The sequence below is a fragment of the Streptopelia decaocto genome (assembly GCF_964273445.1).
Source record: "Streptopelia decaocto genome assembly, chromosome: Z".
NCBI classification, from domain to species: domain Eukaryota; kingdom Metazoa; phylum Chordata; class Aves; order Columbiformes; family Columbidae; genus Streptopelia; species Streptopelia decaocto.
Window position 1 is genome coordinate 70,284,051 of NC_138657.1, and position 27,412 is coordinate 70,311,462.

Sequence of the window (27,412 nt, forward strand, 5' to 3'; positions counted from 1 at the left end):
GGTAAGTTTTTTGTTCAATTCCAAATACTCTGAAATGTCACTCACATATTGATACAGCTCTGACCAAGCTAAGCCAGTGGCAAAACAAGAAGAGGAGAAACAAAACCCAGATCCTAGGTAATCATAAAATCAGCAAACAGAAAAACAAATCTTTAATCTCTGAAGAAAGCTAGCCATTAGCTTCACCTATCAAATAAATGGCATTATAACATGTCATACATATATTCAGTAACTCTAATTTACAAATATTACATTCTTCCATTCTTAATCTGGAGTATAAGTGCATGTGTGAAAAGGTGTTTCACAATATATAATCTTTTAAAATTCTGAGCAGAACCAGACTGGTCCTGTTCTCCATGAATGAAATAAAAATCTTTAGAAAGGTTAATGTTCCTAAAAGTATTGAATAACAAATTGGCTGTTCACAATGCTGTTTTTCACAACAACATAGGTTTAATTCTTCTTCTATAGGAGGGAAAGACGATCTGGATTAGGCTTACTTCCTAAGGAGAGCTTTGTGATTGTGTTAAGGAAGTCTTTTATATCCCATTGATTGATTTTGCAGAAACTGACAGAGGGATTCAGATACAGAAACAGAATAAAATAATGGAAATGTAAAGGTTTGTACTAAGCAGTCAGTAACATCTGGTTCTGTTTTTTGCAAGGACTCTACACAGTCATCTATTGGACGACTCATACACTGCCAAAAGTGCATGTGCCAACAGCTCACATAAGAATTTACAAGTGATAAATGAAAAGAGAAACTTGAATAATAGCCTATTTAAGAATGATTTATTTTGGAGGCTAACAGTGGACTATCATGGTTGCAATGAAGTCATACTCCTGCGGAGTGTTGCTGTACAGCACATGCTAGAACTCCAGTACGAACTGGAGTCAAAGACAGCCAAGCAGTCTTCTACAACTGATACCTGTAACATGTTCTTCCTGATCCCTTTAACATCAGAGTGCAGGTCATGGTTTGCTTTCACCTGGAGGGGTATCTAGTGCACCTGGAATTGACTGCCGCAGAGGTGGAAACACAGCCCTAATATTTGCCATACTCCTTTTTTTGCTGTACACGCTAAGGACCATGTTTGGCTTTTTTTGCAGTTACAAAAATCAAGTAATGAATACTCTGACCAAGAATAAAGGGGCCCTGCCTTTTGGCCAGGAGGAGGAAAGGCACAACTGGGTTTACTGGATTGGGTGGGTGCGATGGCCTGGCACCTTAGTCTCCTGGAAGATAGCTCATGCCATAGCACTTGGGCCAGTCTGGAGAGGACAACGCGAAAAAATAAGCTTTACAGCACAGCCAGGGACTATAGTCCCATGATGGTTGCCAAAAAGGACTGTCATAGTTTAACTTCAGTCAGCAATGAAGTCCCTCACAGCCACTTGCTTTGTTCCCCATGATGGGATGGGGGAAGAATCAGAAGGTAAAAGTGCATTGATATAAAGACAGTTTAGTAAGTAAAGCAAAAGCTGTGCATATGAGCACAGCAAAATACGGAATTCATTCACTACCTCCCAACGACAGGTAGGTGTTCAGCCATCTCCAGGACAGCACGGCTTCATCGTGCATAACAGTAACTTGGAAAGACAATCGCCATGTCTCTAAATCTCGCCCCTTCTTCTTCCCCCTGCTTTCATTGATGAGCACAATGTCACATGGTCTGGGATATTTTTGGTCAGTTGGGGTCAGCTGTCCTGGCTGTGTCCCCTCCAAACTTCTTGTGCACCTCCAGCCTACTCACTGGCGGGGCAGTCTGAGAAGCAGAAAAGGCCTTGGCCCTGTGTAAACTCTGCTCAGCAGTAACTAAACATCCCTGTGTCAACAGCACTGTTTGCAGCACAATCCCAAAACATAGCACCAGAACATGTACTATGAAGAAAATGAACTGTATCCCAGCCAAAACCAGTACAACAGGAAAATCTAATGCATATTTAAGACCAATTGTTTGGGATTTACAAGTGAGAAGAAAACAGAGAAGGCAGTATGTGAAAAATGAATTAAACACAATATGCTAGTAGTGATGACCAAAGAATGTGGCCAGTTCTAACATCAGAAGTTTCTGATCCAAATAATACTGCTCTTCTGATTCACTTTCAGATTACCATCAACAAATAAGAACCTCAGACAATGAAGAAGTTTTCAAAATCGTACTTCTTGCCAAAGCCAGTAACACAGAAAAAATGGCAAAAGGTAGGTGAATGAAAAAAGAGGCAGAGAAGCTCCTTCCCAAGGAACATGATCCTACTTTGATGTTTGATGCTACGCCAAACCAGGGATTAGACGAGGTAACCTCCAGGGGTCCCATCAAACCTAGGTTATTCTATGTTTTTCAGCTTGTGTATTGGAGAAAGGAACTTGAAGATGGAAAAGCATGCTCAGGAAAGCAGGAAATACACAATAATATGTAGAAAAGAGGCTAAAGAAGCAGCAGGAGACAATGTTACTCTCTTTTGCCTTTCCTCGTTCCTTTGGAAAAAAATACTTATTTCATTAAACACAGGCATGAAATCACATTGCTACTTTCTTTAAATAAAAATGACAGCTGTTGCACCTTTCTATGCATTTGCCACTAGAACTGCAGCCAGGAAGACAGAAGCCCTGCCTTCTGTCCTGAGGACAGAAGTTACACAGTATGTCCTATGCACAGAACCTACACATAAACTGAAAAGCACTTTTTCAAACAACATTACACTGTATATGTAATTTCATGTAAATTCAACTAAAACAATCACAAAAACTTTATTCACATGAAAGAGTTCTGCCTTAATAAAAATAGCATGAGTTCAGCTTCTCATAAAAAAAAAAAAAAAAAAAATTCTAAAAAACAGAGCTCCAATTGAATAGTTTTTATTTCTAAGTGAAAACATATATTTTACTTCACATTTTAACAAACATTCAAATTTCAATCATTTGCCAACTTACATAGCTCCATTCGTGTAGACTGTGTCACTTCCCTCCACATACTGAACCTGGGCTGGGTAGACATGCTGTACCTGTTGCACAGTCTGTACTTGCTGAACCTGAAAACAAGAACACCAGAAATTCGGGATATTGTAAAGAAGGACCCATGCTTCAGTGCACCTAATGGCTTCAAAACAACATGGGATTTCTCTGTTCTCATGATTACTAAAGGTATGTTATAACGACAGCAAAGATAGTTACTGTTCTTACACAATATTTGTGCTGTTAGTCTGTTAAATGGAGCCCTAACATTGAAGATGCATGCTCATGGAGCATGCACACCTTCAGTGCCAAAGACAGAAATAACAGGAAAGGGTAATAAAAATGAAATGAAGTGTAACTATGCTTTGCACCAAGCTGAAGAATTACATATACTATGGAAGAAAGTAGTATTTGGCCATATGTATGCCTTTTCTTATTCCATTTCAGCCCTGAAAAGTACAAACCTTAAAATCACAGCTCAAGTGTGTTGCAGTAAGTTTAGAAATAAAGGTTCACATTAAGATGGTTTAGCTCTTGTTTAACTGGCGTTAAACTACAGTGATACTAGTTTTTTTCCCAGTAATGCTTTGACCCAATGTAGAATTACGCATTAAAGCCATCAGAGTATCCCTGTTCCAGAATTTAATCTGCTATGACAAACTCTGACAGAATCGGGTTTACGTCAATGAGCTAAGCAACAGACAGTAAGGCACGGATTATATTCACAGACACTGCTGAGACAGAGTGCCTGTTTTGTAAAATCACATCAACACAGATCAGTTCCCACGGGTCACATACTACGTAGGGAAGCTCCTTATTATGCAAAGTTCCTCTCCAGTTTTCATTTTTTGACTTCTACCACATTAAGGATTAAGAATTCCATATTTTACACCTGTAATCATTTAGAAAAGCCATATTTTGATTCAAGAGCTATCCAGAATCTAAAAGACGCAAAAGGACTTAGAGACTTCACAGACTGGCACAATTTTACCTAAGGAACTGGATAAAGAAAGTGTACAAATTTAGTAAACAGATTTAATATAAATTACTTTTAAGTAACTTATTCTTCTCAGATATTTTATTATGAGGCAAATTCAGCGTGATCCAGTTGGTCCTAAGGACTGCAAACAACATAATCCCAGGTGAATCTGGGTTTCCTGCATTTGATGGATCATCACCAAGAGCTCTTAGAGAATACCCTAATACATTCAACTCTGCTGTATTTTTAAAAGTTCTGTAAATAAGCACAGTTTTGCCAGTCTTTCATAGCACTGTCTGAGACTGTGAAAGGAAAACCTAGATTTTCACAGAAACCTTACCTTAGGTTGACATGAAAACATGAATTCTGAAAAACATAAAATACTCAAGGTTTTGAGTGCAGCTATACTACCATGTTAAAAAATCAAATGTTTCTGCCTATTAACAGCAATGAGACACAACACGATGGTTAAAATATCTATTAAAATCCAAGGTTTGTTGATTTCCTATATGAAACATTATATACATTGACAAATATACCTCAAATACTATTTCTCAACCTCAAAAAAAAAAATTAAAGATGTTTTCTAATTAATAAGGTATGTTACTGCTGTGTACATTTCCTCTCCTAATAATATTTAGATATTTAACTTAAAGATTCAGTTCTCAAAGTCAACACAAAACACTCTGATCCAAATTATGCACGTTACTAGGCTTCAGAACATTTTTTTGAATTAAAAACCATAAATAGCTGTACTGTGCAAACTTTCTTTCAAAGAATTAAACTACTTCTATTTCCATCACCTTTGACTTCATAACTTAAACTAATTATAATTTGATGGAATGAGCTTGACCCAAATCCACTATAAGAAAGTTACGCCTGCAAGCTTGCAATTAATTAGTGTCTCTCAATATTCACATTTGCCAATCTGTGACAAAATTATGTACTCACGCAATTATTGGCTAAAATGCATATATGCTTCACAGTAAAGCACATATTCAACATATTATTATAGGTTTTTAAGTTTGACTCTAGAAGTATTTATTCCTCTTGAGTAAGTCAAGTTCTATGACCTTTAACCAACAGGAGAAGGGGAGTCATTGTTGATAAGTATATTACAGAACACCAAACTGATCTACTTAACCTATACAGTGAGAAAACATCTTGAAAGCAGGCTTTGTTTTTAAAACCAGTCATCTGTCACCTGCCATGTGATGGATATGCTCATTTTTTCTGATCTAGTAGCATAGCTGGGGAAACATTGCGGAGATGATGCTGCTGTCAGTATGAATTCCATGTTCTTGTCCAGCCTCTCACAACATGCACTTTGTTCCCTATTCACACACACTGGATATGTCTTAATCCCTATATAAAACCCCACACCATTTTTCTATTAATAAAGGAAATGTGATTTTTGTCCCTGTAACCTGCATACTGATAAAATGGAACTCTACAGTATGTACAAACACAACATTAAAAACTTCCTATCAGTAAATGCAGGTCACACTCCCATTCTATAAAAGGTATTATATTCTCCCATTATTCTTGGATACAAGCTGCTACCATTTCAAAAACAACAGATCAGCACAGTGCAACACCTTTACTATAGAATTGAGAGGATACTGCAGTGACAAAGTGGTACATAGTATATCAAAGCTCAGTGTCTATGGGACAGGAAACGAAAAAATTCCAATATTCTGACTTGGAACAACAACAAAAAACAATTAACCATAAAACAAAATATCAAAAATTGGTAAAATTCAATTTTTCATGGATTAATTTCAAATTTTCAACAAATTTTATAAAAACTCTTTAGTAGCCTACTATGTAGCACTACTAGATAAGTCATTACTGTTTGAGTAAACAAAGAAACTTGTTTTTTAAATCAGCATTTAAGAATGGGTACACTACACTGCTATTAAAACATCTTTTCTACATCTGTAGATCAAAATGTTTTTCCTTTAAATTTTCACAATGAAGTTCAATACAAAAGGGTCACTGTATTAGGTTAGTTTTTCCCTAATAAGGTAATAAAAAAGACAGTTTATTAAAGAAGTTATTTTGCTTCAGCTTCTCAGACACTCAGTACTGCTATACTTAAATTGATTATGGGACCAAGAAAGCTTTAGTCACTACATCATATTGCAATGTACATAGCAACCTTAAAGTAGAGAAAGTTAGAGGTATTTTTCATTTCAAAGAATTATAAAATAAGTGAGTAGCCTTTACGATGGACTTGTTAACAAAAATTCTGCCATGCTGAAAATCTTTGTTATATATCTCCAATACTAATTTTATTCCCTATTTTATTGCACTTTGGGAAAAATGTTTTCATGAGAAATCTAGTGCGTCTGGATTATATTTTTAATCTTCAACAACAGGAAGAAATGAAATGCATATATCTACTTTCTAAAAGCACAAAATTATTTGTGAATAGGTTGTTTATGAGGAACCAAAAGACCACCAAACATAGCTTTTGTGGAATAAAAAATTCTTCTTTTCTATTTATCTTTTTCTTGTACCTTTTCTTAAGCTGTTAAAGGAATTGTATCAGCTATGTTCTTCAGATTCTGTGGCAGAGCAGAAATTAGAGATCATAGAAAGAATATTCAATAGAGATCTAAACCTAAATGGCATTCTTGTATTTAAAAGTACTCCAAGAATCAAATAGTTCAGTGGAAAACAGAGAACACAATGAAATATTTATTAAAAAGTGACAATAGGCAAGTTCAGAAATGTTATGGTTCATCAGGGTGGACTGGTGAGCTAGTCATGGTAATTGTTACTACTGTCTGGCTATAAAGCAGAAAATTAACTGACTTGTATAGGAAATAATGAGTTAAGTAGGGTCAGACAGAAGATCTTTCACTCCTTTTGCTTCAGTGATTCTAGCCTGAAATAAGTAACTGAACTAAGATTAGAAGTAAGCATCTGAAATGTTCCAGGAGAACAAGAGGCTAATGAAAACTTATTTCAAAATACATATGTAATTATAACTACCAGTTCAAGGGGGAAAAAAAAGGAAAACAAATTATATCGTTAATTACAGTACCTCAAAGGAACAAATGAGGGACTAAGTTACATTGTATCTATGAGTTTGCCAACAGAAGTCCATAAAAGCATACTGAAATAGAGAAATTACACTGAGGAATAAAAACAAAATTTAAGAGACAATTTTGATTTCCAATAAAAACTGCTTATGCTTAAAGTACTACTAAGCAAAGAGTAGAACAATAGGGCAAAATATGTAAGGATTTTAAAATGCCATTTAAAAAAGAACATGTAATTATCCACAGTGCCTAAGCAAACAACTTGAATGTGCATAGTTTTCTGTTCTCAGAGATAAAAATAATTTTTGTATGTTCATTAGTCTGGATTACTTTCGGCAACCAACATATAAATAGCACATGCTGTAATATTCTAAGCACATTCATATTTATATAAAGGCTAATGCCAGTTCATGATTATGCTTTTCATATGCTAAACATGATTTTGCATTAAGAGCAATTTTGATCAGCAGAAGTCTGTATCTCCAGTTAATGATACAATGCTTTGTGAATGCAATGGCCATGATGTATGGTAAATATGCAGAAACGCTTTGTTCAACTTCTGATGCATGGATATACTTTCATAAAATAGATTATATTTGCAGTTTTATTTCTCCAATCCTTCCACACTGCCTGGTATAAACTGCAAAATGAAGGTAATTTTGGATCCTCAGAAGCTTACTGCACTGTGGTAAAAAACGCCTGTTGAAAAAACTATGCTACATCAGTGAAAAATTCCTGTATCGGGGGAAGCAAAAGACTAAGAAAATTCCTCAGGCTATTAAAACTGAATTTGATTAAACTCCAGCCTTTTCGGCTTTACTTTTGTTGCTTTTTGTCCCCTTACCATTCCCCTCTATCCCAACTCAACAGTGACAGCTGCTGCGCTGCATGAAACCAGCTGCCACAGTGCCGCTTTTACCAGATGGGAAGCCGAAGTTTCCACCAAAGGTACTTTTCTTTTTTCCTATTTCTGGAGTATCACAGCAGAGTTTCATGAGCTCAATATTTATACTAGTTATATGCAAATTAGGGAATTGTTTTAGCTGAAAATATCAAAAGTTACTATTTCGCTGTTTGCTCAAAAGACAGGATGCTTCAGTACAAACAGTTGTACGAAAAAGGCTCTTAGTCCATCCTTCCATTTATTCAGAATTATTCACTACAAGTACTAATACATTACTGTAAACATAATACAGACGTTTCAGCTACACCAATTGTTGCACTTATTTTGGATACAGCTGACAGTATTAAGTATACGTCTTAAAAACCATAGGAAAAAACCCAAACGATATCTCATATACTATGCACCTAAAACCTTTCCTCCAAATTTCAACACTGGTAACTTCAAATCTGCAGAAATAATAAGCACTCACTCTGCCAATGAAAGTATGACTTTATGAAATTAAAAGTCTTTCTATAATTTTCCTGTCAAATGTACATAAAGCTAAAATTAACTTTAAGCAAATGCTATCTGTAGACAAATAATTCCTCAGGGCAGAGCATACCTAAAATTTCTTCAACACAATGATTGTGTTTGCGTTTGATACTCTTTTTTTAACCCTACAGTTCAAATTACCTACCCCACCTACATTCTTCATTGCATTTCCTGCTGACACATCACATTTACATCTTTACTCTTCCTTTTCTTCTCACCTCACATCCACTTCCATAATGTAGCTTCTCTCTACACAAATCTTCCACCCATACCATGTTTTAATCACTGCAATACAGTCTGTACTGGATTTCCAAACATCCTTGCTACATCTTCAATCCCTGCAAAATTTTGGAGAAACTCCTTTTCCTTGACTGGGTTGATCCCTTAGCTTTCCTTTCTGAAACATTGTGCCAATCCTTACAGCAAGTGTTAAAAGAGTCAAGTGGAAAAATAGAATCTAATATCTCCACAGAGAAAAATAATCCAAAATAATGACGGAGTGAATACTCAAAAGCAGCAGTACTAAAGGAGATGTGTGTAAAATTGATCAGGGACAGTTCTACATAGACATTGCAACAATTTAAAAAAAAAATCAGTTTCCTTTTCTCATTAAGGTATAATCAAGCAGGAAAAAATTGCAAACTACTCCTGGACTTCTGTGTTTTGAGACGAGTATTACATTAATAGAAGATAACTGGAATAACTTCAGAAAAGATACAGTCAGTGCCAAAGATTAATGTATCATTTATGTGGGAAAATAAGGAGCCAATTCTATTCTAGAAGTTTTCAGAAAGGTAGAAACTTTGCAGAAGCAAAGTGTATGAACACCAAAGCCCTGCTCATTCTTCATTTGCTTACAATAAAATGAGAACAGAAATGCATGGGAGACCCTACCTTTACAATTCAATCAATCCAATGGTTAGAATTGCAACACTATAAAGTGTTCTATGTGCCACTAATTGCTTCCTAATCTTCAAACCCTCATACTGCTTAAGTACTTCATATGGATAAAATTCAGCATGTAATATTAGACCATAGTATGTATATCCTGTTTGCTTAAAATAAGCAACTGTGTAGCACTACCAAATTGCCATATTTTAGCTGAAAAGATGAAATAAAGGAATAACAAAGAAGAGATCACATGAACTACATCTATTAAACATCTGTCACCATGAAATAATATAAAAATCACACAAATTATCCAGATCTTATTTCACAAAGAAGAATAGTCTTGCGCTTCACAAACCTAATAAAAGAGTTAACCAGCCAAAATCTACAATGGTTAGCTATGTTCAAGCATCATGGAAGCTTCAATTAAAAACTAACATAGTATTCAGAAGCCTCTGAGAGAATTATTTAACGGTCTGAACTCAGGAGAAAATACTTCAAAAAATTCTTGTTGCACAAGTGGTGAATTCTAAGCAAACACACAAAAACATTTATATACAATTTTACGAGTCGAAATTCAATGCTTTTCTGAATCAGTTTTTTTTTTAAAAAAAAAGCATGAATCCTAAAAGATACATGAAGATACAAGCAGAAATAATAGTAATGGAACTATGAGGCACTATAAATTGAGTCTGTACATCTGGAAACAAATATCAGTGAAAGGTACATGGCTGTGGAATACATATATAAAAATGCACCACCTGGAATTTTAGAACTAAATGAATGCTGAAGAATTTAATTGAGGGAAATGTTCTCCACTGGCACAAATTATGCTATTTAGTAAACTATATTCAGTTCTCATATTATTGATTCTGAAACTGTGAAGTCAGTTGTTGGTGAAAAACGGCATCAGGTGTCACCCAGAGTACCTGTCACATGGACAGCTCATTTGTGTATTCCGAAAAGGTCTTGTACAGCTGTCATGGCTTTCACATGCAGTCCACTACCTCCATACTTTTCCTTTTTTCCTCCCTATTTTATTCAGCCATCACTCCTTTCAAAGCTTGTGTGTGCTGCATCGGTGCGTGACTGTCTTACGTAGCAGAGATGTGCACAGTGCTGGCTGCTACAAAAGTCTTCTTACTTACCTGGCAAATGCACATCACTAATTACCTATTGTCATATCAAAAATACTTTCATGACATTGTGCAAAGATCTGCAGAGAGTCAAGCCTAGAGATGCAAAGAACAGTACTTTTAATTTTTACATTTGTACTTGGATGTCCAAATGAAAGGAGAAATTATATAGCAAATAATATAAAAATATATTCATTATTTAAAGCAAAAAATTGTAAATGTTCAGTAACATAAATTATATTTCTACAAGCTATTACATGAATTCCTTAATAACCTTCAGTTAGAAACATGTATGTGTACTACTGGTGCTTGTCAGATGCTCTAGTTAAGGAACAGATCCTGAAAACAGCTTGCCTTTCTCCAGCTGTTTTGACTCCAGCAAAATAAAATTGATAAAAGTAAAGCAAAAGAGTTCATTTAGCAGTCTTGTACAAAATCAAGTTCTCCACTACATTGTGAAGAACTAACCTTCCTGATTTTTTTTTTAATCTTCCCAAAACTTAAGGTCACCTACCTGTTGCTGAACCGGTACTTGCTGTACTACTTGTGTGGGCACTGCTGCCTGGCCAGCCACAGATGTCTGTAAAGTCACAGTCGAACTTGTATCCGACCCAGTCTCTGATGTCTGCATTGTGATCTCTGAATAAAATTAAGAAATAAAATAAATAAAATAAAAATGTTAGTGCATTTCTTCTTTCATTACTTCTTTTTTTTTTTTTTTTTAATTTTGTCACTTCCATTAGCACACTAATTTGATACTTATCTCTATTTGGATCTCAAAATTGGTATGAGCCAAAAGGTTTTTCCCCTTACTAGCATATGAGTTAGTACGAGTGGGTTTTTACTTTACATTTATCTTACCTATATTCAAAATATCTTTTATCTACATGTTCAGAAATATATATCACTTCTCTGAGTTTTGTCACTTCAGGAATAACTCAGAAAATTCAGCAGCAAATCGTCTCTCAGCTTGAAAATACCTGGTCATCATTCAAAACTGCTTTTTCTCTGGCTTACTGAATTACACGAAAAACTCTAAACATTCAAATTCGAAGTCAAACTTGTCGCAGGCCACAGAATGAAGGCCTGTAATCTGGACAGCAAACTCTGAAAAGCATTTAATGAGTCACAGTGATAAAGCAACTCCAATAACCTTTTTCAGTAGTAAGTATTAAAGCAACCTCTGTACTTAAAATCTGAGAAGAATAAATGTTTCGGCGCTAAAACCATATAGAAATACACACGCAGTGGAAAAGTGCCTTGCATCGGAGCCCTGACATTTAAAGGGAACAATAGAAATTTGCGCAGAATACAGAAATGGTTTGAGAATTAAGCAAAATGCCTTACAAACAAAACTTAATCAGAAAGACAACCACAGATGACTTATACCTTACCTAAACACGAAACATAGACTGGGAACTACAAAATTCCTCCATTTTGCACAGCAGAAATAACAATACAATTGACTGGGTGACCAACCAAAACCAAAGTTAATTCAAAATCAGGAATTAAATTTTAAAAAAAATCGTTTAAGGAATGGATAATTAACATGTGAAAATAATAACCAGATAAGGAAGGTTCACCTGGTACCTTCAAAACAGAAGGCTGTATGCTTCTGTGAAGAACCAGAGCAAATACAAATTATTAGTCTGTAAACCAAATGTTCTGGGATCTAAAAATTTTACTGCCCTTAATGTATATTGGCTACAGAATGCTTTGGCAACCTGAGGACTTGTATGACTAAAAATGAATAGCATTGCCATACATAATAAAAGAGGTTTATGTGAAAAAAAAACTCTAAGTACTGAATGAACTATCGAGTGATTTTTCAGTTTAACTCTACAAACCCATATGGCTGACAGAGAAGAAACTAATTAATTCCACCTTTACCCACTCCCCCAAGGAAATAACAACCTCTCCCCAAAAAAAACCTTAAAATATTTTTTGAGACAAAACCATAACAAAAATTTTTCTATTCACGGGCTTAACAACATAGAGTAGGAGGAATTCATCGCTGTATCAAAAAAAATGCAGAGCCTCTCAGAATATACAACATCCTCCTTGGTTGAAAACTGAACCAGCTGCAACAACAGACCTTCCTTTCAAGGCTAGGATCCACAGCAGTTTAATCTGATTTAAAGCTGGGATTCTGCAGTCGCTCCCTCCAACTACCCCTGAATCACTTTGCTGAACTGGACAAGGTTGAGAAGTGGGCCCACATGAACCTCATGAGGTTCAACAAGGCCAAAATGCAACGTCCTGCACTTGGGCCAGGGCAAACTCTGGTACCAGTGCAAGCTGGGGGATGAAGGGGTTGAGGGCAGCCGTGCTGAGAAGGACTTGGGGGTACTGGTGGATGAAAAGACAGACAGGACCTGGCAATGTGTGCTTGCAGCCTCAAAGGCCAATTGTATCCTGGACTGCATATGAAAAAAGTGTGGCCAGAAGATCAAGAGAGGTGATTCTGCCCCTCTACTCTGATCAGGAGTCCTGTGTCCAGCTCTGGAGCCCTCAGCACAGGACTGACATGGACCTGTTGGAGAGGGGCCAGAGGAGGCCACAAAAATGATCCGAGGGCTGGAACAGCTCTGCTGTGAGGACAGGCTGAGAGAGCTGGGGTTGTTCAGCATGAAGAAGAGAAGGCTCCACAGAGACTTTATTGCAGCTTTTCAACACTTAAATATGGGGAAAGACTTTCTAGCAGGGCCTGTTGTGATTGGTCCAAACAACAGTTCTGCCAATTCAGAATTTAAAAATTTTTCAAAAGCATCAGAATAATCCTATGGATATGTCTACTCACTTAGGGATGTACCTTCACCTTAAGGTATTAATCATTTTTACTTAGTCCTCAACCTGTGACCCTTGACTTGGAAAATTTCTTCAAAAGTGAAGTAAAAAAAAAGCACCAGGTTGTCTGAGCAAGCCTGCACCCGCTGTCATACATAACCCAGACAAAAACACCGAGAAGCTGGCAGAATAGTGGAAATCAAAAGCTAAGTGCTGAGCAGCTTCCTAAATCACCTCCCTGCTGTAAAAGTACTTCGAGTCAGTTTCTGAGCACAATTAAATGGGTCAGTTTAAGCCACCAGTTCCAACAATCATTTGAGATACTGCAACTCTAATGGGAAACAAAAGTGAACAGTTGAATAGAATTAAAAGACATTATTTGATACCAGCCCTCAGCTTTACTTGGCTATATGTTGGTTTTGTGGTAACAGTTTATAAACATGTCAATCACTGGAAGAGAGCAGGAATGCCACTACAGTCAAACAGAGTTTTGACTGGTGAAAGGCCGCTCTGTATTGCCATTTATCTGTTAATTGCTATGTTACATCTCAGGCAGCATGGGATCACTACAGCTGCAGTTCAAGATGCTCAAGAAACCAGAGCCAGGTACTCTCACTGAAGTGAGGAACATAATGTGTTCACTTCCTTGTGGCAGTTGTCATGGATTGTGCCTGGCTGACATTCACATCAGCCCTTTAGGGAAAGGGAGCAGCTTCATTTTGGCTGTAAACCAGCTGTCAGTCAGAGAAGCTGTGGAGAAGCCCTGGGAGGAGCAGACTGCAAGCGCCAGTGCCAGCCGGCAGTCTGCTGTTAGGCACTAAGGGATGCTGAACAGGAATAGCCAGGAGTCAGATATTCTCTACCCAGTCCTGGAAGTCACCATGTCCCAAGACACGTCAGGACACATGACAGAAAATCCAGGGTTAGGTGAGAGAACACCCAGAAGGAAATGGAGAGATCCCAGGGCACCCCACAGCACAGGCTGGGACTATCCACAGTACAGCTGGCACTGCTACACTGACCTACCAAACTTCAGACTACACAGGATGGGGTGCCATGCAACTTGTAACATGCATGTACATTGTTCATTAAAGTTTTTCGGTGACTGAGTGCATTTTACCTCCACACTGTCAATTTGGTGAGACCCTATGTTTAAGTATACAATCTGACATGCTTCTCTAACTCAGAACTGTAATACACTTTTATTAATAATCTGAGAGACAGGTTAACTGACTTAATATTAATTTATTCAAAAGTGTTTAGGTTGCTTCCATTATTCTGCCTAAGTCTCTATCCTAAGTGCAGTTCTTCACTATAGCTCAATACACAGTATAGATTTTTCCTTGTAGATGCCATACAATATGTTTGATAATCAAGCTTTTTCATCTTCCTATTCACTGGAAGTTTTTCTAGCACCATGTTAGTGAAGCAGTCAGTGTAATTCTTTTACATAGTATCAATACTGAGCAATTACATTAATATATTTTTATAATCTAAACGAAGTCTCTTTCAGGGATACTGCATATAGGTAAAGAACATGCATATTACAACAGAAAAGACATCATCCTTGCCTAATGGGACTGTCAGGTGTATGACCAGCAACAGATAAATGTTTGACAAAGATTCTTTTTACTCTGGCTAATTAAGCAGTTGGACACACCCATCTGTTAATGGTTTTGCTTTGTATGTGAATGTAAGCTAAACAGGCCACACTCTGAAAGAAGGCTAATTAACCCCTCCAAGTGGGAAAAAGATACTGCCCAAACCCAGCTGCTGAATGTGACAAGATTAGTAATTCTTTAGTCTGATGGGAAGAACACAGGCAAAGCTACTATGCTGAAAATTACCCCTTTCCTGTATATTCTGTGTAATTTCATGTTGTCTGCTAAGTTCCCTAAAGATGTTTCAATACACTCAGATTCTGAGTTGGAATCCTTCTGTCTTCTAGATGTGAAATATCAAGACTGAATGGTTAAAGAGTCTAACTTGATCCATTACTTATCAAATGTGTCAGATTTATGATTACTGCTTATTTTGTTCCTGGACTACTTCACCCCGAACTAATTTACTTTTTTTAAGCTACCAGTGTTTGCAAAGTTTAGTTCAGCTCATATGCTTTATTGTCTAGATCAAATAATGTAGCAAGCTTTAATTCAATGCAGAAAATGAAAGCCTCTAATTTACTTTCAAGTGCAGCAGGAAATTTCTTTTTTCTCCTCTAGAAGCCTAAATAAAACATCACAGAAGGTAAAGTGAACTAGATTTCATAATCACATGGAGTAATAGCAGGCTTTAATGGTCAGAATAAAAGGGTAATCTTAAGATTTTATCTATTTATAATGGTGCATCACCAATACAATCATTAAGAATTTCGGGCAACATAATTTGTTTCACAATAAAGGAAAACTACTCAGAACATAAAGTTTCAACAAATAATGCAGAATGCTTGGTTCCTGAACAATAGTATAAATGGAAACAAGTTTCAGTAATACACTAGAGTTTTAGATAGGAATTCATTTTCAACTTTTGTGTAAACAAAAATTTTATGAACAATTGCCTTCAAACAAGTGATGTTATGAATTCGAAGAAATAACTGATGTGTGTTAGCAGTAAAGCAGAAGGCAGTTTATACATGCTATTCACAGGAAAAAAAATATATACTGTAAGTAATTTTTAGATACTAATGTATTTTCATGTCACAACATCAGTTTCTTACTGAACACTATTTGATTGTTTGTCCCCTGCCAAGGTTCTCAGGTATACCACTGTAGGCAGCTGGACTCTGCTGATAAAAGGACTAGTTGCTAAATATTCCAGTTAGCAATGTGAATGTCATTATGTTTTGTTCAACTTTTCATGGATTTATGGAAGGAATAATAGTTAACTGAATGGCACAGAATGAAGTATATAAGTTGATTCTCTGGATTCACTTGTCATTTCCAGTACAAAACCTACAATAGCAGAACAAAAAGGGGAAGTAAAGAGAGATACACTGGAAGGGACCAATATGTAAGTGGCAACTCTTGGTAACTCCTGCAGAGAAAGTTCATAACATCAAAAAACAATGTCTTGACAATCAGATTATTAAGTACCTAAGAACAGTACTAGTCAACAATTGTCATGATTAAATTTTGTATCTCCAGCAGATCATAGACAGAACATGGATGGTTAGGGCCAATGACTACTTTATGACTCTGCCACTGTGACCTACCTACTAATTTTACCTGCAAAAACTTCAAAATTGTATTTAGTCTTGGTGGACAATATATCAATATTACACATCAGCCCTACACATCAGTACACACCAGCACCAGGACTACATTCACAATGAAAGGACAAAACAAAACTTCTGAAGAGTTTTTGTTGTGACAAGACAACACAGGAACGTCCTTGTTGTGATGGGTATTTTGTTGTGTTTAGTCAGAAACAAGTTTTGACAAAAGAATGAAAAAATAATTACAGGTATTGTAACTATCATTAACTATCATTATGCATAGAATTATTTCTGGGAGATCAAGTACATGCTTATCCCAGCCCATGGAAGTTATGTTGGCCCACACAGAAATGTTCAAATGCCAGTGACAACCAGTGGAGCCTGGGGAAAGAGAAAAAGTGCCCAGTTTCATTCTAACTTTCTGTGTCAAAGAGCTCAGAAGCCTGGTCATCTTGATCTCAGAGACTAGGAACCATCAAAGACCATGGCCATCAGAGTCAACAATAATCATCAGATTTATAGTACTGTAAGCCTATGGCTTAGTTAATGTATTTGATTAATGCTTGATTCTTAGCTTTTAACAGATTAATTGGCTAGTAGTTGAGCATATATAAATGCTTGCCTGAAATTTGGAGATTTGGTTGGTGCCTCTCAGAATATTCCCTTTACAGCAGTTCCCAATTACCCAGCAATAATAGCTGCAACAATTCACACCACAGCTGTACCAGGAAATCTGCTTGGTATGGTGCCAACTCACCGCAAAATGGAGAGGAAAGCACTGGGAATGCAAGATAACTCTGAACTACAATGCAACTAAACAGACTTAAGATGTCAACACACAGGGAATATGAAGGGGCAATGACACATAGTTAGTTGTGTCCAGATGTAACTTCATCATACTCACCTATATATTGTCATTCTGCACCTGACAGCTGTCTTGCCAAATAAGCCTTGCTTCTCCTTATACCTTCTTCCTAACTTACCCTTCTACTCTAGATTACCTTTACCCTTGCTTGTGTTTCTGCTGAAAGAGCATCTGAACCAAAAAAAACCAAACAAAATAACCAAAAGAAGGTTAAAGTTATGTAATATTAGGTTAGTGCAAAAGGAACTGCGGTTTTTACATTGTTGAAATTTGCTGTCTGATATTGGAATATATTCTTAAATAAATGTGGTTATGATATACATCATTTTAATATGCCTTTGTTGCTTTATGTTTTTTTGCTACTGACTTATTACTCGCTGTTTCTTTTATATTTATTTTCAACTACAGGAATGATGTTAGACAAAAATTGATTTAGAGTGATTTTCTTACTCAAGTTCAAAATGGGTCCTAAAGCAGGGGAGACAACTTGCAACATCAGCAATGCCTTTGGCCCAGGATCTGCTGATGAACATACAGTGCAGTGGTGGTGCAAAAAGCTCCACAAAGGAGACGAGAGCCCTGAAGATGAGGAGTGGAGTGGCCGGGTATCAGAAGCTGACAATGACCAACAGAGACTAATCATTGAAGCTGATCCTCTCACAACTACATGAGAAGTTGCCAAAGAACTCAACATCAACTGTTCTACAGTCATTTGGCATTTGAAGTTAACTGGAAAGGTGAAAAAGCTTGAGAGGTGGGTGTCTCAGGAGCTGATCAAAAATTAAAAAAAATGTTGCTTTGAAGTGTTGTCTCCTCTTACTCTACACAACAACAACAAACAATTTCTCACACGACAAAAAGTGGATTTTATATGACAACTGGTGATGAGCAGCTCAGTGGCTGGACTGAGAAGAACCTCCAAAGCACTTCCCAAAGCCAAACGGGCAGCAAGAAAAGGTCATGGTCGCTGTTTGGTGGTCTGCTGCCGCTCTGATCCACTGCAGCTTTCTGAATCCCCGCAAAACCATTCCATCTGAGCATCTGCTCAGCAAACCGATGAGATGGACCAAAAGCCGCAATGCCAGCAGCTGGCACTGGTCAACAGAAAGGGTCGAATTCTTCTCCATGACAATGCCCAAGCACACGTCACACAACCAATGCTTCAAAAGTTGAACAAATTGGGCTACAAAGTTTTCCCTCATCCGCCATATTCACCTGATCTCTTACCAACTGACTGCCACTTCTTGAAGCACCTTGACAACTTTTTGCAGGGAAAATATTTCCATGACCTGCAGGATGCAGAAAATGCTTTCAAAGAGTTCATCAAATTCCAAATCATGGATTTTTACACTACAGGAATAAAACTCATTTCTCAGTGGCAAAAAAATGTGTTGACTGTAATAGTTCCTATTTTCATTAATAAAGATGTGTTTTAACCAGTTATAATGATTTAAAATTTACAGTTCAAAACCACAATTACTTTTGCACCAACCTAATACTTGAAATTAAAAGCATTCCAAAGCATAGAAATCTGTTCTGCTCAGACACACTAACCAAAAAAGAAGAAAAAGCACTGGAAAAAAAGGTGAAAATTATATTGAATTAGGTACAGAATGAGCTAAAGTTTTGTGAATTGAAATCACTTCAGTGCAAAGCTTCTTTACTAACCACATTCAGACACAAATTATCTGGAATGCCGTGGGCAGAGCATGTGAACTCTTCTTTCGCACCAGAGCAGTTAACTCAGACCTGGAGCTTCAGTTAGCCCTGAACACTGGCATAGCTTCCTGATCTCTGTGCTCTATCATGTAAATGTATCCTCTGAACCACCATAACTGAAAAGCATTTTTTTAACTATCTCAAGGGAAAAAAAAAGTTTTTGGTGTAAAGACCTGATCAAATAATTCACAAGAAGCTCTGGAACCCAAAAGTTTGGAATTCAAAACAGAAGAATTTTTAAAAATTGGTATTTTGAATAATTTCAGGTCCTAAACCAACAGCAAACTGGTGGCTTGGGACTTCTTACTTATCAGGTGGCTTGTAGGTTTTTAAGCCATTTATCAATGGACAGCATCCTTCTCTCTTTTTAAGACTACTTAAGACTGTTCCTGGTTTGACAGCATTTGCTATAGTAGAAAATTTGTCCCTGGCTTGAGAGCATTTACTGCAGTAGAGCATTTGTCTCTCAAGATACTTTGAAAGCTTTCTTTTGTATTGCAAATAGAATTTGCAAAGACGGAACTGTTTAATGGATTGACAGTGGAATATCTGTTAATTTATTTCTATACAATTTAAAAGGTACTATTCTAATGTAAATCATAGATTAAAAAAAATCATAGATAAAAAGATTCACATATGCTTTATTTGTGCTCGTAGCTGTAATTATGCATGACATTAACTTGCTTCACTGAAACACATACACATTGAAGTCTTTCTGATCTCCCCAAACAACCTCGTTGTAACATGTATTGAGTGCTGTGATGTTAAAAACTACTAAGTATTTAGATACAACTAGCACTCTGTAAAGAAAATGGGACATTAAAAGATAGATATATCTTTGCAGCAAAGAAGACCAACAGCAAGCAGCCTTGACTGTATTAGGAAAGGTATAGCCAGCAAGTGCCACAGTTCCGCACCTTCACACCCCATCTGGAATGCTCTGTCCAGTTTTGGACCCCCAGTAAGAAAAATAAATTACAAAATTAAGTCTAGCCGAGGGTCAAGATGGTAAGGGGCCAAAAATACTTGATGTGGGAGGAAAGGTTGACCAAACTGGATTTTCAGCCTTGAGAAGTCTACATAATGCACAATTTCTTGAAGAAAAGATGCACAGGTAAATTGTTTGCCTCATACATTTCTTGACATACCTTTATAACTTCAGAAAAGATGCATCAAACTACTATTAGCAGTAAATAAGATTATTGTACGGTTACCAGAATTTCTCTGAGATAGACTCCCCACACACTCAGTCTTGAAAGGTACCAATTTCCAGATGAGGTGTATTCTAAATGGTAAAGATTATGCTTATGCTGTAACACAGTGACTCTAATTCTCAAGTATACCAGTAACCCAGTATTTTTGCTTAGACAACCTAGACTTCAACTCAAAAAAAAAGCAGAGGCACTTAAGCAGACTGCCTAGATTTCTTAATCCAACATAAACAATGCTAATGACATTCTTTCCATAACTCATTTATTTCTTAACTCATCTCATATCTTGGTGAACAAACAAATAAATCAGTAGCTACTGAATAATACATTAACCTATATTCAGGTTAACTAGCCACTCTGATGCTTAGCCACTGCAATTTTCTAGGCATCAAAAGAGTGGAGATTTAATCAGAAAATCTGGAATTTTTTTGTTTCTTATAGATAGCTTCACTTACATTTAAGAAGTCCATACATAGAAAGTGAAAAATACCAATGGGCTGCAGCAGCCAACAAGATTGGTTAAGGAAAGAATGCACTCAAAATAAAACTAAAAGAAGTTACTGACACTTCGGTTCCAGATTCTACTGCACTTTAAGAATTAAAACAGTTTGTCTGCATCAGATGCACTGTGCTGTACACAAAAGAATAGTGGGCACCAAAATGATGCTCCAACTGCTCTCAACAGTACACTTATTTAGCATAGAGAGGGATAAACGCCACAGCCTATTCTACTAAGGTTCAATGAAGTATACAAAAATTATCAGTCATTATATAAGGAGTTCTTTGACAGCAAAACAAACCTTGCCTGTCAGACGGCACATGATTAGCTATGTGTTTTAAACAAGTTTGCTGAAGTGTTACTGCTCACAGTATATATGCCAATGCAGCTATTATGTTTATATTTTCATACCTGAGATCAATTGACAGGTACCACACTGTCTACATCATTCCTAGAAATGTGATGATTTTTGATTTCTGGTGAAGAGCAGCTTTCTTTTAATTCTGTGGAGTGTGACTCAAGTTTCTTCTACAAAGTATAAAAAAGTGCTGTGCTACTGCAAGATTTATTTTCAGCTTAGGAGAATCAATAGTGATTTGCTGTGTTGCATTGTGTTATTCCAAAGTAAACAACACTAATGCCAGACCAAATACTTATTTTGTCTTTGTTCTAATTTTCCAAGGGAAATACTAAACAGTTCCCTGTATTATGATGTCAACCAAACAGAATTCCCTTTTCTATTCTAAGAAAAAAAAACAAAACCAACCAAACAAAAACCCACACAGAACTCTGAAACCATAATTAAGATACTTACAATCAATTAAAATGTCAGAACCTCGTATGTTCCCAAATGATTCTCCATTTTTGGTAAAACAAGATAATGACACAACTACCTCAATTGCTTTGAGGAGGCAGGAGAAATAAGTGTAGTTCAACTGATATAATATATAAAATAAGTTAAGTGACAGTACTTGAAGGAGTTTAACATATGGACAGATTCATGCTCTGGTTCCTGTTAATTTTATTTTCATTATGAACATGTTTGCAAAGAAGTCAAATCTAAATGGTTTATTCACACTTGAAATGTCAGGGTTGCTTCTTAAAGAAGCAGCCAGTCATATCTGCTACTTTTTAAATTACTGTATTTAAGTACTTCAAACAAAACAGAATTTTTCTTTCGAAGTGCAAATTACATGAATCTAGAACACCAGGATGAACTGCACAGTTTATTATCACACAGTACAAGAAAATACACTAACAAAACACTGATGAAATTCCCTTCCCTTCTTTATTTACAAGGAGGGACACAGTGCATCTTCTAAAATAAGAGTACGCCACAATCATATCCTTATCAAAGTTCTGTGATACCTACAAGAATCAGCGTTTTTCTCTTCTTTCCCTTCCCATCTCTCCGCACACCTTCCCAAGATTCTCAGGTTCCTGGACAAAAATTCTCTACTCTGCAGGAAACTACCTGCATGTTGCTCCCAACTCAAACCTCTAAAATCCAGTAGTTCTGCACTTTGAAAAACAATCCATTGTATATTTTCCCACTTGGTATCTGAAATGTGTCTGAAATGTGGCACATCTTATATCAACAGAGATAATTCACTCTTTCTCTGGTCTCCATTTAGAGATGGTGCACACAAAGAAAGTACTACGCAATTATCACCTAACCAGATACAGCACATTAGGACGAAAGGAAGTGTCTACAGTATTCACTGCAAGTTGTGTGTGACAAAGTTAAAATCCTTCTCTCAGCCTTTGCTCCAGAAGCAGGAATTTGCTTTAAAATATAAATAAATTTCCTTTATTTTATATATCATAAATATAATCAGTTGTTACATAGAAAGTTAAATATTAAAAAATAAAATAAAAAAATAAAACAATATAAAATAAAACAAAATACACCAAACAACAACAGACAAGAAGTTCTGTGCAGAAATAATAAAAATATATTTCTGAATGACAGGACAGAAAGAATGAACATGAACATTTATATACATGAAACCATGTAACCCCTCCAAAAATTTATAAAGTCATTTAAAAGTTGCCTCCTCCAACTAAGTTAAAACAATTTCTAAGATAATTCAGTTATTCACAATAGAACCATCTTCACCTATATAATACTGAATATTTAAACTTAACATTGGCAGAGTTGGATGCCACATAACCTAGACTTTTAGCATGCAAAGGAAATACTTCCGTGTTTAAACTATTGACATGTATGTGCATACACACCACAGATTCCACCCCGAATTTATGAAACACCCCCCGTACAAGCTCTCTTGAAAGAAACTATCTTGTAGCAAAGACCCTCAGCTGCATTACACAAAGTATTAAATACAAGTCAATGGACATCATGATCTTTGCCCTCTCATCAGCACTGGTGAGGCCACACCTGGAGTGCTCTTTTCAGTTCTAAGCTCCTGTATTGGGTGTGCACGGAAAGGTTTTGGTAGCAGGGGCCTACAGAGAAGAGAAGATCTCGGAGAAGATAACAGAAGCTCCCCCATGTCAGACAGAGCCATTTCCAGTTGGCTCCAAGGTGGAGCCATCACTGGCCAAAGCTGAGGTAATGGTGGTAGCATCACTGCAATAACATATTCAAGAAAGGGCAAAAAAAAGCTATGCAATAGCAGCTGACAGAGAAGACTGAGAAAATGTGAAACTATTATGCAAGCACCAAAGTCAGCGAAGAAGACGGGGGGAGCAGGTGCTTCAGGTGCCAGAGCAGAGATTCCACTGCAGCCTGTGGTGAAGACCATAGTGATGCAAATTGTCCTCCCACTGCCCATGCAGGCCCACGCTAGATCAAATATCCATATTCTTGATGGGCAATGGCCCCAGAAATTCCTGTGCTGTCACCAGGGGTCACTTGTGATGGACGCAACCTCTCTGCTGTGTCCTGGTGCATTTGGTCCAGGCTTCCTGCAAGTGCACATGTACAGCGCGCAACCTCCAGCCGGACTGCAGCCCTTCTCCACTTCTACTGCAGAGACTTGGCTGGTGCAGGTGCTGTGACAGGTCCTACGTGGCAGCTGTTTCAGAGTGGTGGCCCTGAGGTACCACTGAAGGTTTCCAGCTCCTTAGACTTCCCTGGCCATCTCCTGCAGGTGCCCTGTGCTGTTTCAGGTCATGCTAGCTGGCTGGTGGCAGTGCGGGGGTGCAGGGTCCCTGGCTCTGGGGCAGCATGCTTATGGCAGATAAAAGAGGCAGGCATACATGGAAGGCAGCCCATTGGGCTGGTTGGCCACTTTCCAGCCCGTGAGGAGGCCCTTCGGGAGGCCCTTGCCTGCCCTCTCTCACCACTTTGTGGGGCTTACTTTGCTGTTCTGCTCCTGGCACCAGAACAGCTTTGCGTATCTTGTGGCAGGATGTGGTGTCAGGCATCAAGAAGGCTCTGCAGGACAGCTGCTCTGCCATGACAGCCAGCACGAACCAGCTGCAGCAGGCAGGGCGGTGGAAGGCAGCAGCAGACAGCCCTTGCCCCACCTGCCTGGACTACATGGACAACGCGGCCTATGCTGATTCCTGCCCCTATGCCTTCTGCTTCAGCTGCCTCCGGCAGTGGGCTGCCCAGAGAGCTGCTGACCCGCTGTGCTTCAGCCGCAACCTGCACAGGGTGAGGGTGGATGGCAACTACCTGGAATACATGGTCGGATCATCCCCCTGCTGGCAGAGGACCGTGGCAAGTCAGAGGGTGCCCAGTATGTCCCTGCAGCGGCACTACCGCTGCGCCCAAGGCCCATCAACAAGGAGCCCGTCACTGCTGATAGAAGGGGGCCTGTGGGGAGGGACCGTGGGGTCTGGGGGGACACAGCTCCAAAGACCTCTGACACCTCTGCCCTGGCAGCTGCAGGGAGCACCCAGCCAGCCCTGCCCATGGACCTATTTCACACTTCAACGTCCTCATGCTGCAAGCTCAGCTTATTTGCTTTGTGGACATTGACTAAGGATCCAAAGGCTTTTCAGAGTGTGTGTCTTTCAAAATCATTTGGTACACTGCATGTGAATAAGCTAAACTGGCTGTGGGGGTAGGTGTAATTTTACCTCCTTCTCTAAAGATAACATTTCAATTTGCACTACATAAATCATTACATAAAAAAGCTGTCATTTACTATGCCAAGAGAGACTGTATAAAAAAAAAATCATCCTATGCAGTGTAACTCTGTTGCACCTTTTAAAATGAGCCATAAAATGCAGAATCAACACATGTAACAGTCCTTGTGCTTGTAACACAGCAACCTGCTGAGATACACTACACTGTGCCAACTCCATACACTCCATTCCTTATTTTGTCTATTCTGAATGAGAAGTTTACAACAAAGCAGTTACATAAGTTAAACCAGGTTTACAAATACATAGATTTTATCAGTGAAATTAGCTACTGTAATGACCCATGAAAGCAATTTGGCTCAGAGTGGCAGACCAACAACAAAGACATGCTTGCGTAATAAGTCTAGCACCACGCTTAAGCTGTACTTAGCAGCAGTGTCATGTTTGGAAAACTACTGCACGTCCACCAAGTCTCCTGATATCGAGCATCCATCACCACCACAACCACTTTGTTTCTCTTCACAGGCTTTCTTGGTGGCTTGCATAAGGTCCAGGTATCCTTGTTTGCAAGTCAAGTTGGCACTTGGCTCCAGTTCATATCAAGTCAGGCCCTTTAGCAGCTTCTAAAAAGAGATTTATATCCTCCAAGCCTTCCATCTCCCCAGGAGCACAGCAGATGCCTTTAAAGAGAAGCGGCAGCATGAACATTTCTATTGACATGCCATTACTACACACATATGAGAAATAAAACACTTCACCACAATTTAATTAATGCACAGAGATATTTTATTAACTGGTTATGATGGATGCCAGTCACTGGTCAGGCCTTTCCAAGCTCTTGTTGCAGGTTTTTCTGCTCTTCTGTGAAAGCCACTGTCTTTTCTTCACTCGTTCTTTGATTGCTGCAGGCCCAGATAGGAACACTTCCGTCTTCTGCTTCCTCAGCTAGTCAGTCAGCTGGAGCTTTTTAAAACGTTCTGTAAGGACATCGGCCTAAGGATAAGGAAACAGACATAGCACAAGCCTGTACCTCACAGTGGTGTTAAAAGGAACTGCAAGGTTCCACCAAAACAGCAGGCAAAGGCAGCTCCCAACAGCACTTGCCCTTCCTCTGTGAAACCTACCTGGAAATGGTCTTCCTGATTTGCAGGCCTGTCAGATGGCTCCTCTACTTCATGTGGTCTTTTCTCAGGAGTCCTGCTGAGGCTTGTCCTTATTGTCTCCACATCTATGTTTTTCTGAAGTTGGTCTTTTGTTCTGGATTTCCACCTTTGCAGGGAGCCCCAAAGTTGCCCCAGTAATAAACAGTGCATGGCCATCCTGGCAGGCAGTTCGGTGCCAGAGGTGGGGCTCCAGAATTGGGCTTCTCTTCGCACATGGCAGAGGAAGCTCTGAGGCCCCTTGCTGGGCCACCTCTGAGGACAGGCCAGTAGCCCCTGGGCATGTTCCCACCTGGCTGTGCCCCTCTCCCCACCCTGCCCTCCTCATACCCGCTACTTGTCTCCTGGTACCTGACTCCACCCCAAACATATCAGGATTTGTTCACTGGACTTGTGAAGTGGGGGGTTCCCAACATACTTTATACTATTATTTAATTACTTTCCACTCACATTTAAATTTTAATTCATTTCACTAGTTCTAACAAATGTTTTTACACATTTGAGGCATGCACTTCTACATATATATATTTATATACCTTCATACTATATAAAGTATGTTTATCTATACTGTATACAATATTAACATAAAACTATATATAACATGTATCAAAATACAGGAAAAATAAATATTTTTATGTCTTTGTAAAGCATTTTAGATCTAGGTTTACTATGTATATACTTACATATAAATGGACATACATTTGTAAGTAGGATCTTTCTGTTCCAAGATTAATAAGCAACCAACTGGAGAGTGTGCTGAGGTCACGTGCCTTTGTTGCTGTCAGTACTGGCGGCCAGTGGCGGGGCAATATGTAAGCACATGGGTTAGGAAGCAGCCAGAGATGACGGCTTCCTGCCATGAGATGATGGCTAAAGCAAAGTAGTGGCCCTGACTCTGAAGAAGGAGGGGACCTCCAGTTCTACCTTGCTTTGGGCAAATCAGTGTGCACTGCTGCTCCAGCCAGTCCCAGGGTGCTCTGCGCACATGCAAGGGGACAGTGATGACAAAGCAGGGGCTCCCAGGGACAAAAAGGCCAGGTGGAGTAAAACCGAATGATTTTTTTTTATATATATATATATATGTATGTATGTATGAAAATATAATATATTAATCTTTGGCAAGACTTTCAGTCTGACTTCTGAAAAGAACTTCCTATGACCTCCAGACACCAAACCAAATTGTACTTAAATTGCAATTTATTTTTTTTTTCTAAATACAAATGATCCTTGCTTTGTATTAGATTGCTGCATGCAGATAATTTGCACAGTTTAAAAAGCCATCAGATGGATTTTGTTGTTTCCGGTTTAAGCAAGTTTCCAACAAATGAAGTTTCTAGGTATATTTAAGCAAGGAAAAATAAAAAAGATGAATCACTGGGGAAGTAGAGCATTTTAACAGGAGGTACACAAGTAGTATACAAAATGCAAAAGCAGAATCTGACATCAAGAAACAG

At 38.1% G+C, this 27,412-nt stretch overlaps 1 protein-coding gene across 3 annotated transcripts in view; it reads right to left on the bottom strand.

Moving 5' to 3' along the window:
- The window catches only part of RFX3 (regulatory factor X3), a 119,608-nt gene that overhangs the window by 52,561 nt on the left and 39,635 nt on the right, over window positions 1–27,412 (bottom strand). For all 3 annotated transcript variants that reach the window (XM_082075706.1, XM_082075705.1, XM_082075707.1), the window contains exons 2-3: window positions 10,959–11,083; window positions 2,936–3,033 (exon numbers count right to left, since the gene is read on the bottom strand). In XM_082075706.1, coding sequence (XP_081931832.1) covers window positions 2,936–3,033; window positions 10,959–11,075 — 215 coding nt within the window. In that variant the 5' untranslated portion in view covers window positions 11,076–11,083. The remainder of the gene's footprint in view (window positions 1–2,935; window positions 3,034–10,958; window positions 11,084–27,412) is intronic.